A 14,686-nucleotide genomic window follows, 5' to 3' on the forward strand; every position below is an offset into this window, starting at 1 on the left:
ATTTCTATAAAGCATCACTATTTCAAATTTTCTAGATCAATTATACAATTAAGTCGGAGAAAAGTCATGCCATGATATTTTTTGATAATGTAACATGTTCATATTAAATGATATACAGCCATTAAAGAGTACATAATTTGTATAAAATATAATTCAACAATTTATGTAACAAGTACTAAAATATTGTTGAAAATAAATATAAGAAAATTTTCACCTTTAATTATATATTTTAACAACTGTTTCATAAATGCATAAAAGTTTGTTTATTAACAATAAGCTGGACAATTTATTTTTACCTACCATTCATATAACTGTGAGTTTTATAAGTGCAAGAAGCTGTTCTAATTTTAATTAGTGATACATGTTGGAATACTACTAATGCATTTTTTTTGAAAGGATAGGAAGGTCTTTTTATCCAATATGAAAATTTTCTGTAAAAATAAATACAAATGTTGAAAGACTGAAAAAGCCTCCAGTTGGAATGTAATAACAAAATCAAATATACAAAAATACATAACATTTATACACTTGTTTTTATGTACAATAACATTTAAAATTTATTTTACATACACAACCATAAATGTCCAAAAAATGTTCACAACCATTTACATGTTGACCATTTCCATTTTATAATATAAATTACTAAATGCAAAAAAATTCATTTTCTTTTAACATTTAACAACAACGTTTTATTTACACTAATCCCTATAAGTAATTTTTGTAAAGAACAAATACATTGTATTAAATTCTTACATATTTTGTTGCCATGCAATTTCTCTTTGAAACTCACATTTTTGGGAGAGCTATGGGAGGCAATGCCACAGTAGACTTAACAATCCATTTTATTTTGACTTTTCCTTTGGTTTTATTCAAAAATTAACCTTTTGATATGTAAAAGAACTTTAATTCTATGTTAAACCAGTTGATAGCTAATTTTGTAATTTCAGATTGGGCCAGTAAAATCTAAAGAAAAAAAATTTAAACAATTATGTTTTGTCCACATAAATCATTGAATCCAGTATTAGCGAATTGACATTTACATTTACATTTTCAGAATAGAGTAGAAGGGAGAGTGACGACCAAACTACATCCAATTTAATATGATTTATTAAAAGGGCATGGGCAATATAACACATTGTTCTCTGGAAATCGACAGCGAACAACTGTATGATTTATTATCCAAAAAAACTTTTTTTTTAAATTGAACGGTGTTGCACCAAATACTTTTGTGAGGAGATCCTTCAACAAACAAAAATATGTTACTTTGGCGCATTTAGTGATAATTAATATTACAACATTTATTTAAAAAAAAAAGAAAACTTACTTGTTCACTTTGGTTAACAACATTTCTACTTCTTTTACATTTTAATATTGCATCAGGATGTCTAGTCATTAGAGGTGTCAAATCAATCTTAATATGATAATAAACTATATGAGCAATATTGTAAAATATCATAGAGTAAATTTTAATTATTTATTTTTTTGAAAATGATTAGCTTTACATTCCTAGGTTTTGAGTGTTTACATAAATACATCAGACATTAATTTAATTTTGGTAATTTAATTTATTATATACTTTGCTAATTTTATATATTTCATATTTTAAAATTTACAAAGATCAAAGTGCAAGAAGCTGTTCTAATTTTAATTAGTGATACATGTTGGAATACTACTAATGCATTTTTTTTGCATAACCTACAATGCATTGTATAACCTAGAAATGCATTTCAAGATGTTACAAAAATATTTTATGGACAAATCTCAATGCTGTTTTTCTTTTTTTCAAAAATATTATTGTCTTGTCAAATAAATCACAGTCATTGTCTATTTTTATTTTTAGAGATTTACATTTTAAAAATATTTTTTTAAATCTAAAAGTTTATTTTACAAAACTTAAAAATATCAGCTATAGACTGGTGACAGTGACACCTCTAAAATGATGAAACATGACTTTTGACATTCTGATGTGAATATAGATAACTTTCAAATTTAAGTATTTATTAATAATATAAATTGTTTTATTTTGGATAGAATGATTAGGAAGTATTTAAAAATATAAGTACAGCTAAGTAACTTAACTTGTGTTGTATCTGAAATGCACTTGTTTCGAGGCAGAATTTTTAAGTTAATAAAAACTTTGGGTTTTTTTATTGTCTTTTTAAAATTATTTTGAAATGTTGTAATGCAGAAATGTAACCCCCTTTTCAAACCAGATGAAATGAGAGATTGTTTTGCCTCTGATCTTGGCATTCATGCATGTCATACAAAAACTAAATAATTATAACAACACAAGATCTATAGCCAGACCTGTTTTGGTCAGACGTGATCCTGTTGACTGGCAGAGTCGACTTTGGACTGAGGTTCCCTTGGAGTTCGCGGACTCTGCAGCAGGACAGTTGTTCCAACTGAGAAATATCCTCCAGGCTTTGGCTTTACATGCCTGTTGTTCATTTCCATCGACACGATTCTCATGAACTCTATTTGGCCTGCTAATTTTTGAATTTCTTCCTAAAAATTTAAACAAAGCATTCACACTTCTTAACACTCAACAATGAATGTTATATTAAATATTTATTTGTCATATAGTGTTTATATTATTTATTTAAGTTTTGATTGTGAAATATTCTTTTTGACTTCTTTCTATGTTCTAAAACTCGAGATGAACTACAAGTTCATCAACCTACAGATCTCAAACAGAAATCTCATAAAATGTAGTGTTGGTTTATTGTTGAAGATATTGCAGCACTTAAAAAAAAATCTTATTTTGAATACATTTCATCATATTGCTCACCAAGGGTAAAGAAAAGGCAGACAAAGGGGCTAACATTGGGACGTCTCATCCTCTCAAACTTAGCCATCGCTATCAAGCCCCCGGATGCTAATAATGCATTATAAACATGATCAAAAGAAAGTGGCAGCATCGGTGGGCTCGATTGGCAGGGAAGGTCTCGTATATCAAGAACATTGTCAATAAGTGATCCTCGGAGGACCTGACTTGTAGTAGAAGGGTAATCTTCACTTGATTAAGGTCAGGTTGACACACGAACACTTACTTTGTGCCAAAGCCCACGTATGTGTTTAGTATGTTGGGAAAGGTTGCTTGATATGTCCCACCTAATAGAAGGGTGTAATTCCTTAGCTCCATATAGAGAGTGTGTAGTAATGCCACCCAATATGAGAACAAGCAATAACACGGTTGTTTTAATACATTCAGCAATGCTAGTTTTATGTCCCTAGTTTGTATAGAGTGAATGTATTTATTAGCATGAATAAGTGAGAGGGGGCTGGAAATTGAGAACCACATCCACCCTCAATTAGTTATGCAATAGATGTAAAGGGGAGAGAATTAAGTACTCCTTTACCTTAACTGAGAGAATGGTATGTAAATAGGGAAGAGTGCATTTAATAGTAAGTAACAATGTGAATGGAGACTGATTATGTTGGGAGCTCAAATGATCTAACTGTTGATAGCCACTGGAGCCCCCTTGGTGGATGGATGGATAAAATCTAGGTCTGACCCTGGACTGCCAACATTGGGGGTGGGAGACTCTAGACACTTGTTGGTATTGTAAAACAAAAAGCTGGAATTGCTAGTAGTCTGCAAGAAGTGATAGGCTCAACTCTACATACATGTGCAGATTTGTGCCTATATAAATAAATAAGGCGAGGTTATGAAATAGCCTGAAATGACAAAATAAAATAAAAGATCAAAGTGCTGGAGTCAATTTAATAAACCAACATCATTGACCATCATTATAATTTCATTTATTTAACAATACATACTTTTAGTTCTTCATTTTCTTGGTATAGATCAGTTGTTTCTTCAGTCACTAAACCTATTCCATTTAAAGAAAAAGAAGCTGTAACTGCTCTTGCTCTAGCTCGCTTATCCCACTGATCTCCTTGACCTTTCAAAACCCTCACAACCTAGAAAAATACAGTTACATTTATGGATTTTTAACTTGTATGCTATAATACCTTTGGTCCAAATACAAGGGCGATAGTCACTGTTGTGCTGAGTTGTGTTCTTATAAAGCCAAGAAGATACTTTATATCAGGTCCTGCTCTCGGGAAGAGGAATAAACTAAACGGTGCTATTTGTTAGTTTTCCATCCTTAAATTTGTGAAAGTTAACTTATTAACTTACTGGAAAGCTACCATGGCACAGTTTACAATAGCGATGTTGTAAATTGCATAACTGATGAGTCTAGCTTCATTAAATAGAGATTCAGCATTACGGACACTGTAGCAGACCCTAATCCCCCAGCCGAGGAACAGCACTTCACCTAAAATATTTAAATTTTTCATCCATTTTTCCCTTATAAATAATGGAACAAGAAAACTGATTCAGACCTATGGCGATACTGTGATCCCACCAGTTGTAAGTGCACTGTTTGAAGCTGAGACCAGTGTTGTCTTTTATGTCCTCGCCTATCGGTGCCGCACTTAGTGTCCAAGTTCCAAGGTAAATTAACATCACCAGGAGTATTGGAAACATCCATTGTAGAAGTTGCTTGTCGGTTAGTTTGACCTTGTGAGCTGACTTAACTCGATATGTAAGAGATACTCTGCAAGAAAAACATTCAGAAATGTAAACCCATCTGAGTTAGAGCTTTTATTTTACCTCCATGTTTTCATCAGAAGGGCGGTGTATGTTATGCAAAATCCAAGGTGTCTGCTCCATTTTGTAGCGATACATGAATACATATCCAAAACAGGAAATATTGCTGCCATCTAAATAATATGTATTTAAATAACTGGATGTTGCTCTCAGATAAAATAAATTCTTACCTCGAGGTACATAATAACACAACCGATTAGAGTAATGCAAAGAAAAATTGGACTGGCGACTTTAAAAATTTTTAACCTCCTATGGTGGTAAACGTATACGATGAGGCATAAAGTAAATAATACACATGTTGCTGATATTGACATCAACGCAATCCTAAAAGTGATGGCATTAGTACATTTTAATCGCACATTTAATGTACTCATGCAAACACAATAAAGCCTCTGACGTCCTCTCAGGTTTATATACAAACAATGATTGTATACTTATTTTTTTATGTTTATAACAAATAGCCCATTTTCAGGTCATAATTAAACAGGTTAATATTTTATGTTTAAAAAGTTAAAATTTACCATGAAGCATGCTTTTAATTTTACTCTTACTGTTGAAAATTCATATGCTTTATTTTGTCAGATTTACCGTTTGTAAATATAATAAAACAAACTTGCATAATGGAAAGAGTTCGAGCAAATAGTGAACGTCTAAGTGCCACAAAAAACTTCTCTACGTCAACATGCAGCAAATGTTGTACAGGGGCATGCAGATATATTTGAGATTTATATATTATCAGTAGCATAAGAGACTTGAATAGTAGACCTGAAGGGCCATTTGTACTGTGCGAGGCATGGAGCTGGGCCACGGCATGTGGCACATCCTTCAGAGCAACGCTTGCATTTGAAGATTTCATCATATGTTGTACTTTGGTTGGCCTTTCTCTCCAGCCAAGCAGCTGCAAACCACCACCCATCAAGCAACAGTCGCGATTTTTTATCATTCTAATCTAGCATTTCAAGTAATTTTCACCGCTTAGTGCCAATGTATAGTTATATTATTTATTTATCTTTGTTAGTATGTTAAATTATTTTCCACTACAATATTTTAATGTTTTAAAATTTATCTATTTTAATAATTAATTTAATTATTAAAATTTAATTAATTTTATCTATTTTAATAATTAGAGGATTCTAAGTAGGTAAGGATTGATAATATAATGCAAGGTATCTCACTAAATGGTTTTAGTGCTAAAACATTGCTTAATTGTTATAATCCATTTATGAGAATTGTGTATATATATATTATTTTTTATGAAACAGGTGGAGATGCTCTAAGATAGTGAAATACATACTAAATTTTTCTTCAGTTAGGTGTTTAAAATATATAGTGTTTATTTCATTTATGGTACATGTTTCATTAAATCTTAGTAAAATCTATTGTATTGAAATGATTTTATTTTCGATAAAGGTTTTAGTTATAAGACAAATCTTTAACATTAACATTTTTGTGGAACATTCTGGTAAGGTTTGTGCAATGTTAATCCTGCACCAAAATTGTCTCTGATCATTCTGGTTTGCATATTTTCACTTGTTTTGTCTGTCAGATGCATTTTGGCTAACCACTATGATGGCTAAGCAACTTTTTTTAGATGATGATCTAAAGAGATGGTGAAATGTCAAAACACTTCAGCCAGACAAGACCAGTGAAAATCAGAAAACAAGTATGGTAGGAGACAAACTTAATTAAATTATTTAATTAAACATTCAAAATTATATTTAAAATGTGTGTCCCAAATGGTATTGTTTTTATTTGAGTGAGTATGCAAAAAAATTTTCCTCCTCCCTTTACTACATGAATAAATTAAGATAAAAGAAGAATAACCTTTAAACCATAAAGTAAGATAGATAAAATAGCATTCCAGCAGTGTCCCTATTATTATGCAAATGATTTTTGTGCATAAGTGCAATGTGGGTAAATCGCTTGATTTTAATCATAAAGAAATTACCTTCAACTAAGTTTCCTAAGAAAGGGACTTCATTTGTCATATAATAACCCTTACGACAGTGGCAAACATAGTTTCCTTTAGACCACTTATGCTCTTCATTGTGGTATATGCACTGAAATGCAATAAATTATCATTAAAACTGTGAATAAAAAATTGATTTAGAAGCTTACTTTGGTTGAGCTGTGACACTTGTGGGATCCTTTAAATGCAACTATTTGGTTGCTGTCATCATCCTCACTGGAATCACACTGATTGACATCTAAATGAGATATGTCTACATCTATGCTTAAATACCCTTTGGACCTGAGTAAAACAGAACAAATACATTTGTCATAATTTTATCTTATGTTTAAATTGACTACTTGAGATATAAATACCCATGTTTATTGGTCGGGAAGGGCACTGTGTAACTGATGATCCATGACCTCGGTTTGCACGAGTAGTGAGGAGTGGTCCAATATCCGTTGGATTCGGCTTCGCTATTGGAAGGCTGAATCCAAGGCAGTTCCATGGGAAGCTCAACACCTACAACCACTTCTGCAGGCTGCCGCCACTCCATTCCGCCGGACTCTCGCCTCCACACGGCCGAGCTGGTCACCAAATCAGTGGAGGCGTTTAGTGTGACGACCCTTGATGCCAGGAGGGACTTTTCTGAGACCAAAAGGCTGTGTGCTACCCCGTCAACCAGACCTAATTCACAAAATTAACCATTGACTGTACTGATAAAAATTTCTCTTTAAAAAAACAAAAACATAACACATCTCAAATCAATGATGAACACTAAGAGTCACTATGATAAGATTTTGGATTTTATTATGGAACTCTTAAGGAGAGAAATAAGTGTTTTTAAAGGGCCTAACATGATCGACAGTCCTCTTGATACACAAGAATTTCCAAAATTAACCATTGTACTGATAAAAATTTCTCTTTAAAAAAACAAAAACATAACCATCTCAAATCAATGATGAACACTAAGGGTCACTGTGATATGATTTTGGATTTTATTATGGAACTCTTAAGGAGAAATTTTTGAAGGGACTAACATGATCGACAGTCCTTTCGATACACAAGAATTTCTCGGCCAATCTAGCCCCCTGACACTTCCACTTTCTTTAATAATCATTTTTACGGCTTTCTCTCTATCTATGATCTCGGTTATTATTGTTACGTGTTTCTCTGGAGTTAGTTCTAGGGACTAATAACTTATTTTATATGCCCTCTTAAAAAACATTTTACTGATGCAATATTGATCGATTTTTCCTATATACAAACATAATCTAACCCCACATAACATGTTAAAAATGATATGGGAGTTCGCTGCCAATTTACAATGTTGGAAAAGCTTAATAGAAAATTCACCCAAACCTCATAAAGAAACATCAAACAAAAACAGAAACCTAGATTAATTATTAATATTTGATTTTCTTCAATGGTTAAAAGAAGTACAAGAGCATTTTCAAGACTGGTGTTACATTGTGAGCTATATAGCTTATATAGTGCTTATGCATAATTCAAAACGGGTGTTGGTTGAAGTTTTTTCTTCTGCTTAAAAGAATATTTTATCCTTTTTATATTTTTCCATTTCAAAGAATAATTCCACATTCTTCGTATTATTGTGATAATTCACTTTTAACTTCTGCAGCATAGGCAGCTTTTGTGATCCACGGGGATATGCTGGCCAATCTGGTCAAGAATTGTTCACATTTGGCTGTATTGCATTGTTCAAAAAGTGAATCAAAGATTGCCATATCTTGGTGCTGATTTATTTTGATTCCCAACATGGAAAACAATCGGATTGCCATTTATTTAAAAGTACAACATAATTAAAAATGTATAAACTAATGTTTTTATGAGTAATTCAAATATCATCAACACCGTTGATTGTATCTTATCTCTTTTTAAACGAGAGTTGATAAAGTAACAAAAATGTTATGGAAAACAAAACAAATAAGACAAAAAAGTTGTTACAATTGTTGAGCTTCATAGATAAAACTCACTATGCAATTGAGGATGCTGTTGTCCGTGTTGCCTTTGTACAAGGCCTATTTCTGCAAAAAGGGCAGCAGCGAGTTCTGCCTTTTGCCTCGCCCCTTCGTATCTTTCCGTCAATACTGGTGCCGGCAGTATTCTGTACCCTTCGGTCACGCAAAGATTGCCTAGGTTATTGGTTGCCACTTCTTCAATGATCTTCAGAGCGTCCTCGATATTATCCTGGAAAAAAAACCAAAAAAAAACAACCAGCCATTAAACCATCCATCATTTTTGGGAGGGTGAACTAACAAGTTTGACCTATGGTTGTTTGCCAGTTGTATCAGATTTACCATTTGTACAAACCAGTTATTTTCATGTATGGTTGGATTTTACCCAGGATTTGGGTTTTTTTAGTCATTAACTTGCGTTTTGTAAGGGACCATCAACTTTCATTAATTACTTATTAAAACTAAACGATTTATATATTAATTCAAGTCCGATGATGGTGGTTCTGAAAACAGTTTATGTTAGTTCTTTTATTCCCCCCCTCCGTTTTGTTAACATGTTGGTCATGATATTCAAAATGGCTATATTTCTTGAAATTTTCTCTTCCTGACACTGTAAATGTAGACTTTCTACAACAAATTATGACTTAGCTCAGATTTGTATGCAATTGCATTTTCTTTTTGTGATTTACGACCCTGGTGATCAGATATTTATCCAAATCGTTCCACTATGGTACAATGGTTCAAATTTTCTTCCGCATATTTAAACAATATTGCATAAATTTATATATTAAAAGGATATTGCAAATTTAAAACATTTTTTAATATTGAAAAAAAATTAGATAACTAAGAACATCAGAAAAAGAGGGCCTCAAATTTGATTCAGAATTATTATAGTTAGTTAACTTGCCAGGAACAAAGACGTAAACAATCTGGCGCAATTCTCTTGAAGTAATGTAAATCTTTTTTTAAGGCTCCTACTTCCAAAATTTTTAGGTGAAGTTTTTTACCTTTCCTTAAAAATTACTTTTTCTGAAGTAGTCAAGTTGTGAAAAATTTTAAACACCAAATTAATCAGTCACAGCCCTCTTTCTTATTAGTAAAAAAAAGCTAAAAGTTAACTTCCTGTAAACTTAACTTACTTCTTACTTAGAACTTAACTTCTTGTAAAATAGCATGCTGGATTTTGAATTTCAATGCAAAACAGAAATTAAAAATTATCCCCAGTGATGCAGGTATTTTATTACAAGAGAAATTAAAAACATCCTTGACAAAAATGCAGGCTTGATCAAATTGGGGAAAATTGTTGATATCTTAAATGTAAACAGTAAAGTTGTTATACAGATAATCGACGAACCAGTTATATATTTTAAGTTCTTATCACCTTTGTCAATGTTAAAAATCTTTTTCGAGGTACAAATATTTTTTGTACAATAACTTACAGAAACTATCTTTGAAATGTATATTCTTCGATTCTTCTAATATATAATTAGAACTTAATTACGGTTAATTATTTATTTTGTTTATTATAAACTAATGATTTTTTTTGTGACAGATTTTTCTGTACTATTTCCTTTCAAACTGAGTATGTACAGCACATAGACAAAGAAAATTTCTCTGAAATTTATGCTGCTTCTGTTATTTTTTAGTACGAATTATATGGCATATTTATGGGTATTTAGGGCATGTAATACTGCATATTTGAGGTTTTATTAGAGCAAATATGTGACATATTTGAGAATTTTTATTGTATATAATTCCGGGATCGAGTTATAATAATTCGAGAAATCAACATAGCATTAAAAGTGCGGCGTCGAGGGTAGACTAAACCGTGACGACTGAAGAGACAAGCGTGGAGCCTATCTTTGCGTACCAAGCTTGGAACCCCTCGGACCCCCTACCGCGTTAATTTATTATTCTCAGTTGGCCATTGAATGGCATATAGTTCGCATCTGTGTTCTGTATTGTTGATTCATTGACCATTTCAGATGATTTCTAACTGACTTATTTCGTGCTACTTTCACGAAACCTTTCCTAGGATCTTTATTTGTAGTGGTGAAGTGTTTGTGCTGTGAGTGTGCTATTAAAATTGAATAATAATAGATTGTGCTTGTACATAGTTAAAAAAGAAGTCTATGCTTGGCAACAAAGTTGTACTCTGCTACTCTAATATAGATCCTAAATACTTCATTTAGAAAATTGCAAACAATTTTAAAACATCACGCAGTAACATTGATAATACAACTCATTCTCCGATAATATACAATAATGCCCATATCTGTTCTGATAAAGACAGATATGATCTCATGGCAAACTTCATGAAACATGTTCACAGACAAAATAATTCTGTGGATTTCTCCTGACACCAAAAGAAAATAGAACGACAGGTAAGACTTTCCTTACCATTTTCACAGTTTGGACTTTTACCTCACTACTCTGACAGAAATTACAGAAATTATCAATTAAAAAAAAATCAACAGGACTAGACAATATCTAAAATATTTTTTTAAAAAAAATTATCACGAAAAGCCGTAGTATTTCTAACTAGTCTGTTCAACAAATGTCTCAACACTAGGTTACTTCCTCATTCTCTGACAAAAACTCTAAAGTGTTTCTTATTTTTAAGCCAGCCAAATTATTCAGTCAAACAGGTACAGCCCGATTAGTCTGCTCAGCACGCTAAGTAAACTAATATTATTAGAAAGAATATTATTAGCTAGGAACAATCGTCATTTGGATGTCCACCAGATTATCTAGTCCGGTCAGGACCTCCAATTAGCTAAAGTCGTTGATGACGTAACTGGGGCGTTTAACCAAGGAAAGCACACTGGCTTGGTTTTGTTGCACATCAGAAGGCATTTGATACGGTTTGGCATGCTGGTGAGATAAGCAGGCTGATAGACTACAGTTTCCTCCCATACCCCCTTAAAATCATTCACTCATATTTACATAACATGAAATTTCGAATCTCTGTTAACTCAACCCTTTCTCAAAGTTATGACGCATTTGCTGGTGTCCCACAGGGATCTATAATAGGACCTGTTCTTTTTCTTATATTTTTCAATACAATGCCAAGACCTAACGATTGCAGACTGGCCTTGTCTTCTGGTGAATTGCCATCTACACTTTGTGCTGGAGGGTGGGTACAATATCCAGCAGACTTACAAAGGCCATGTGATATATTGTTCTGTAACAAATGAAGGGTTAGCATAAATCTCACAAAAACGAAGGCTATCCTTTTTACAAAGCGCAGGCCTGTGTTGTATCATGTTTTATTCGGGGGTCGGTAATACCTTGGTCTGGTAAGTACCTTGTGTAATACTTGACAGCTAACTTTCGCCGCCCATGTAAGGGATAAAGTGAATAAAGACAAATCTGCAATTGGTGTATTGTTTCCCTTATTCTTAAGAGACTCTAAACTGTCCCCAGTAAACGAAATTCATCTCTATAAATTAGTGTTTAGACCTATGCTCTTGAATGCTTGTCCCACATGGGGTTTGGCATCACGATGGAAGTTACGCAAAATAATTTTTACGGACCCCATCGGACCGCTACACCCACATTCTAGGCTTCTACATTAACATAGACATGGATTAAGTTGTACATTACATTAAGTCTCTCACAAAGAATTTTTTTGAACGGTATGAGCTAAGCAGTAATCAGTTGATTCAACAAATTGGGGATTATTACTTGGACTTCGCGTACACGCATAGGAAAGTGAAGAACTCTTCAGTTTAAACCTCGCCACCTCGTTTTTTTAAACGATTTTTAGCCTTAAATAACTTTTGTTTTGTCTTGTTGAAACACTTTTTAAAAAAATTAAATTCTGAAGCGGGCGGTTATACGGCACTACTGTGTAAATATTATTATTATTTTTATGCTGGTGTTCCTCAGGGTAGCGTTCTGGCCTCGACACTACACCAGCTATTCACAAATGACATGCCATCACATCCCGAAACCACCACATTCACATTGGCAACCCTGACCTTGTCATTTCCACTCGAAACCTCCAACAACACCTCATGTTACTTGGTGTAAAAAGAAAAACATAACATTTAACACAGACAAATCCACCCACACTACCTTCACTCTCCGTAAAAAGATCCCCCTCGTTTTCTTAAAAAATATTCCCCTCCCAACTGCGGACAAGGCGCGGTACCTTGGACTGTACATCGACAAATGCCTGACGTGGAATCCTCACACACGACTGAAACGTCAGGAGGTTATGACACGATATGGAGCTCTTGACAAACGTTCTAATTTACCTCTCAAAAATAAAAGGCTACTTTTTTACAACACCATTAAATATGGACTTACGGATTGGAAGTGTGGGGTTTACAGAAGACAGGAATTCTCTATAGTAATTCCGATCCCGTCGTTTTCACTCGAAACCTCCTACCCCTCACGCTATTAGAGTATTGGCGTAAAAAGAAAATAATAAAATTTAACACAGACAAATCCACCATCGTTACTTCTACCACTCTTCGTAAAAGATCTCCCCCTTCCCTCTACTTAAATAATGTTAATCTTCCAACTGCGGACATGGTGCGGTACATCGACAAACGCCTGACGTGGAATCCTCTCACACGACTGAACGTCAGGGGTTATGACACGATACCGAGCTCTTGCACGACTTCTTGACGAACGTTCTGTTTACCGCTCAAAAATAAAACGCTGCGTTACAACACCATAGTTAAGCCGGTATGGACTTACGAACTGGAAGTGTGGGTTCCAGCCAAACATTCCAACATTCGCTGTATTCCTGCCTAATCCTTAATCTTACGAAGATACCAGATGCTCCATTTTATGTATCGAACGTAACTAAACATACAGACTTACATATCCCTTTCGTTCAAGATGATATCCGGTCCCGTTACTGTAAATTTCATAAAAACCTCCCCACTACTGTAAATCAGCACATCAGAAACCTCGCATCTGAAGAGACAATGGCCGCGAGATCTCTAGGAAGAGATGGTGATGATACTGAAAGTGATAATGAAACAAGAATCAATTAAAAAGACAATATTTTAGTAACATTGGAGTAATACTACTTGGGTATTTTCTATACTTTTTGTTTTAATTATGTACATAATACCTGGTTCATTGTTATTGTTACCTACTTGAAGGTGGTTGTAATGTATTTCAAATTATTTCAATTTTTTTTATTGATTCACTTTTCTGAATTATGGCTATACACTTTTTTCAATCTAAAAAGTCTTCATATTATTTACACATGAGTTCATTTTCCTATACATATTCTTCAAAAATCTCTAATTTAGGGCCCAATTGAATTGATGGTAAGGGGTGGGGATGAATTTAGGGCTGACGCCTCGTCGAGGGTCTAATGGAGTTCTAACGAGTCACGGATTGCTTTCGACCCTTCATTCTTTTGTGAGAAAAGCGCCTTTTCATAATGAAGTTCTGACCAACTATAATGATAGGAGAGCGGAGGCGGCACCCACCGGTTAATACGGATTAATTCAATGTCAGACACGATAGAAAAAGGCAATGACAATATTATAAAAAAAATTACCTCGTTAGTTTTTCAACCATTTTAGGCTTGTTTTAGGTATATTTTGTATTCATACATAAATCTTAACATAATAATAAATAAAAAACAAGAAGAATACAACAAAATTTTAAGGTCAGGTTATTAGGCATAAAATATACCTCAAATATAATCATAGGAAGTCAAATAGGAAACATAGACATATGAATAACATAATAAATCAGTTAATCTTGACTACAAATGTAGTTTGTGCAGGTTATTTACGCAATGGCCCATTTTATTTGTTCAAGCAAAAACCAAGTAGATTATGAGATTCGAAAATTCAAATTTCTCTAATTATACAGATGCTTTTGCCTTTCAACCTAACAATATTGTAATAATCAATAAAAAAATGTAATATACAATGTAAACCATACGCATACATTATATTAAAACGGAAACAGTACTATAGGATCAATAGTGATTCATGCTTTTTATGAAACAACATTCCTGTAATGAATCATACAGGTGTGGTTCGTTACAAAGTGCGAATTATTTAATTAAAAAATTAATTAATTAAATTTAATTAAAAAAAAAGTACAAGGATTAGATAATTGTTTACACTCAATACCAAAAATGTACAACGGTAAAAA

The 14,686-nt window shown here is 33.2% G+C and overlaps 1 protein-coding gene across 2 annotated transcripts in view; it reads right to left on the minus strand.

The window, feature by feature from the left end:
• Positions 1 to 230: 230 nt before the first annotated feature.
• LOC106670401 (probable G-protein coupled receptor CG31760) overlaps positions 231 to 14,686 on the minus strand; it is a 60,066-nt gene continuing 45,610 nt past the window's right edge. For both annotated transcript variants that reach the window (XM_014400701.2, XM_014400700.2), the window contains 12 exons: positions 8,567 to 8,780; positions 6,947 to 7,259; positions 6,740 to 6,872; positions 6,570 to 6,681; positions 5,387 to 5,519; positions 4,792 to 4,945; positions 4,625 to 4,734; positions 4,354 to 4,568; positions 4,148 to 4,286; positions 3,979 to 4,084; positions 3,784 to 3,927; positions 231 to 2,508 (listed from right to left, as the gene is read on the minus strand). In XM_014400701.2, coding sequence (XP_014256187.1) covers positions 2,317 to 2,508; positions 3,784 to 3,927; positions 3,979 to 4,084; positions 4,148 to 4,286; positions 4,354 to 4,568; positions 4,625 to 4,734; positions 4,792 to 4,945; positions 5,387 to 5,519; positions 6,570 to 6,681; positions 6,740 to 6,872; positions 6,947 to 7,259; positions 8,567 to 8,780 — 1,965 coding nt within the window. In that variant the 3' untranslated portion in view covers positions 231 to 2,316. The remainder of the gene's footprint in view (positions 2,509 to 3,783; positions 3,928 to 3,978; positions 4,085 to 4,147; positions 4,287 to 4,353; positions 4,569 to 4,624; positions 4,735 to 4,791; positions 4,946 to 5,386; positions 5,520 to 6,569; positions 6,682 to 6,739; positions 6,873 to 6,946; positions 7,260 to 8,566; positions 8,781 to 14,686) is intronic.

This window comes from Cimex lectularius, unplaced genomic scaffold (assembly GCF_000648675.2).
Source record: "Cimex lectularius strain Harlan isolate CLEC.00 unplaced genomic scaffold, Clec_2.1 scaffold69, whole genome shotgun sequence".
Lineage (NCBI taxonomy): Eukaryota > Metazoa > Arthropoda > Insecta > Hemiptera > Cimicidae > Cimex > Cimex lectularius.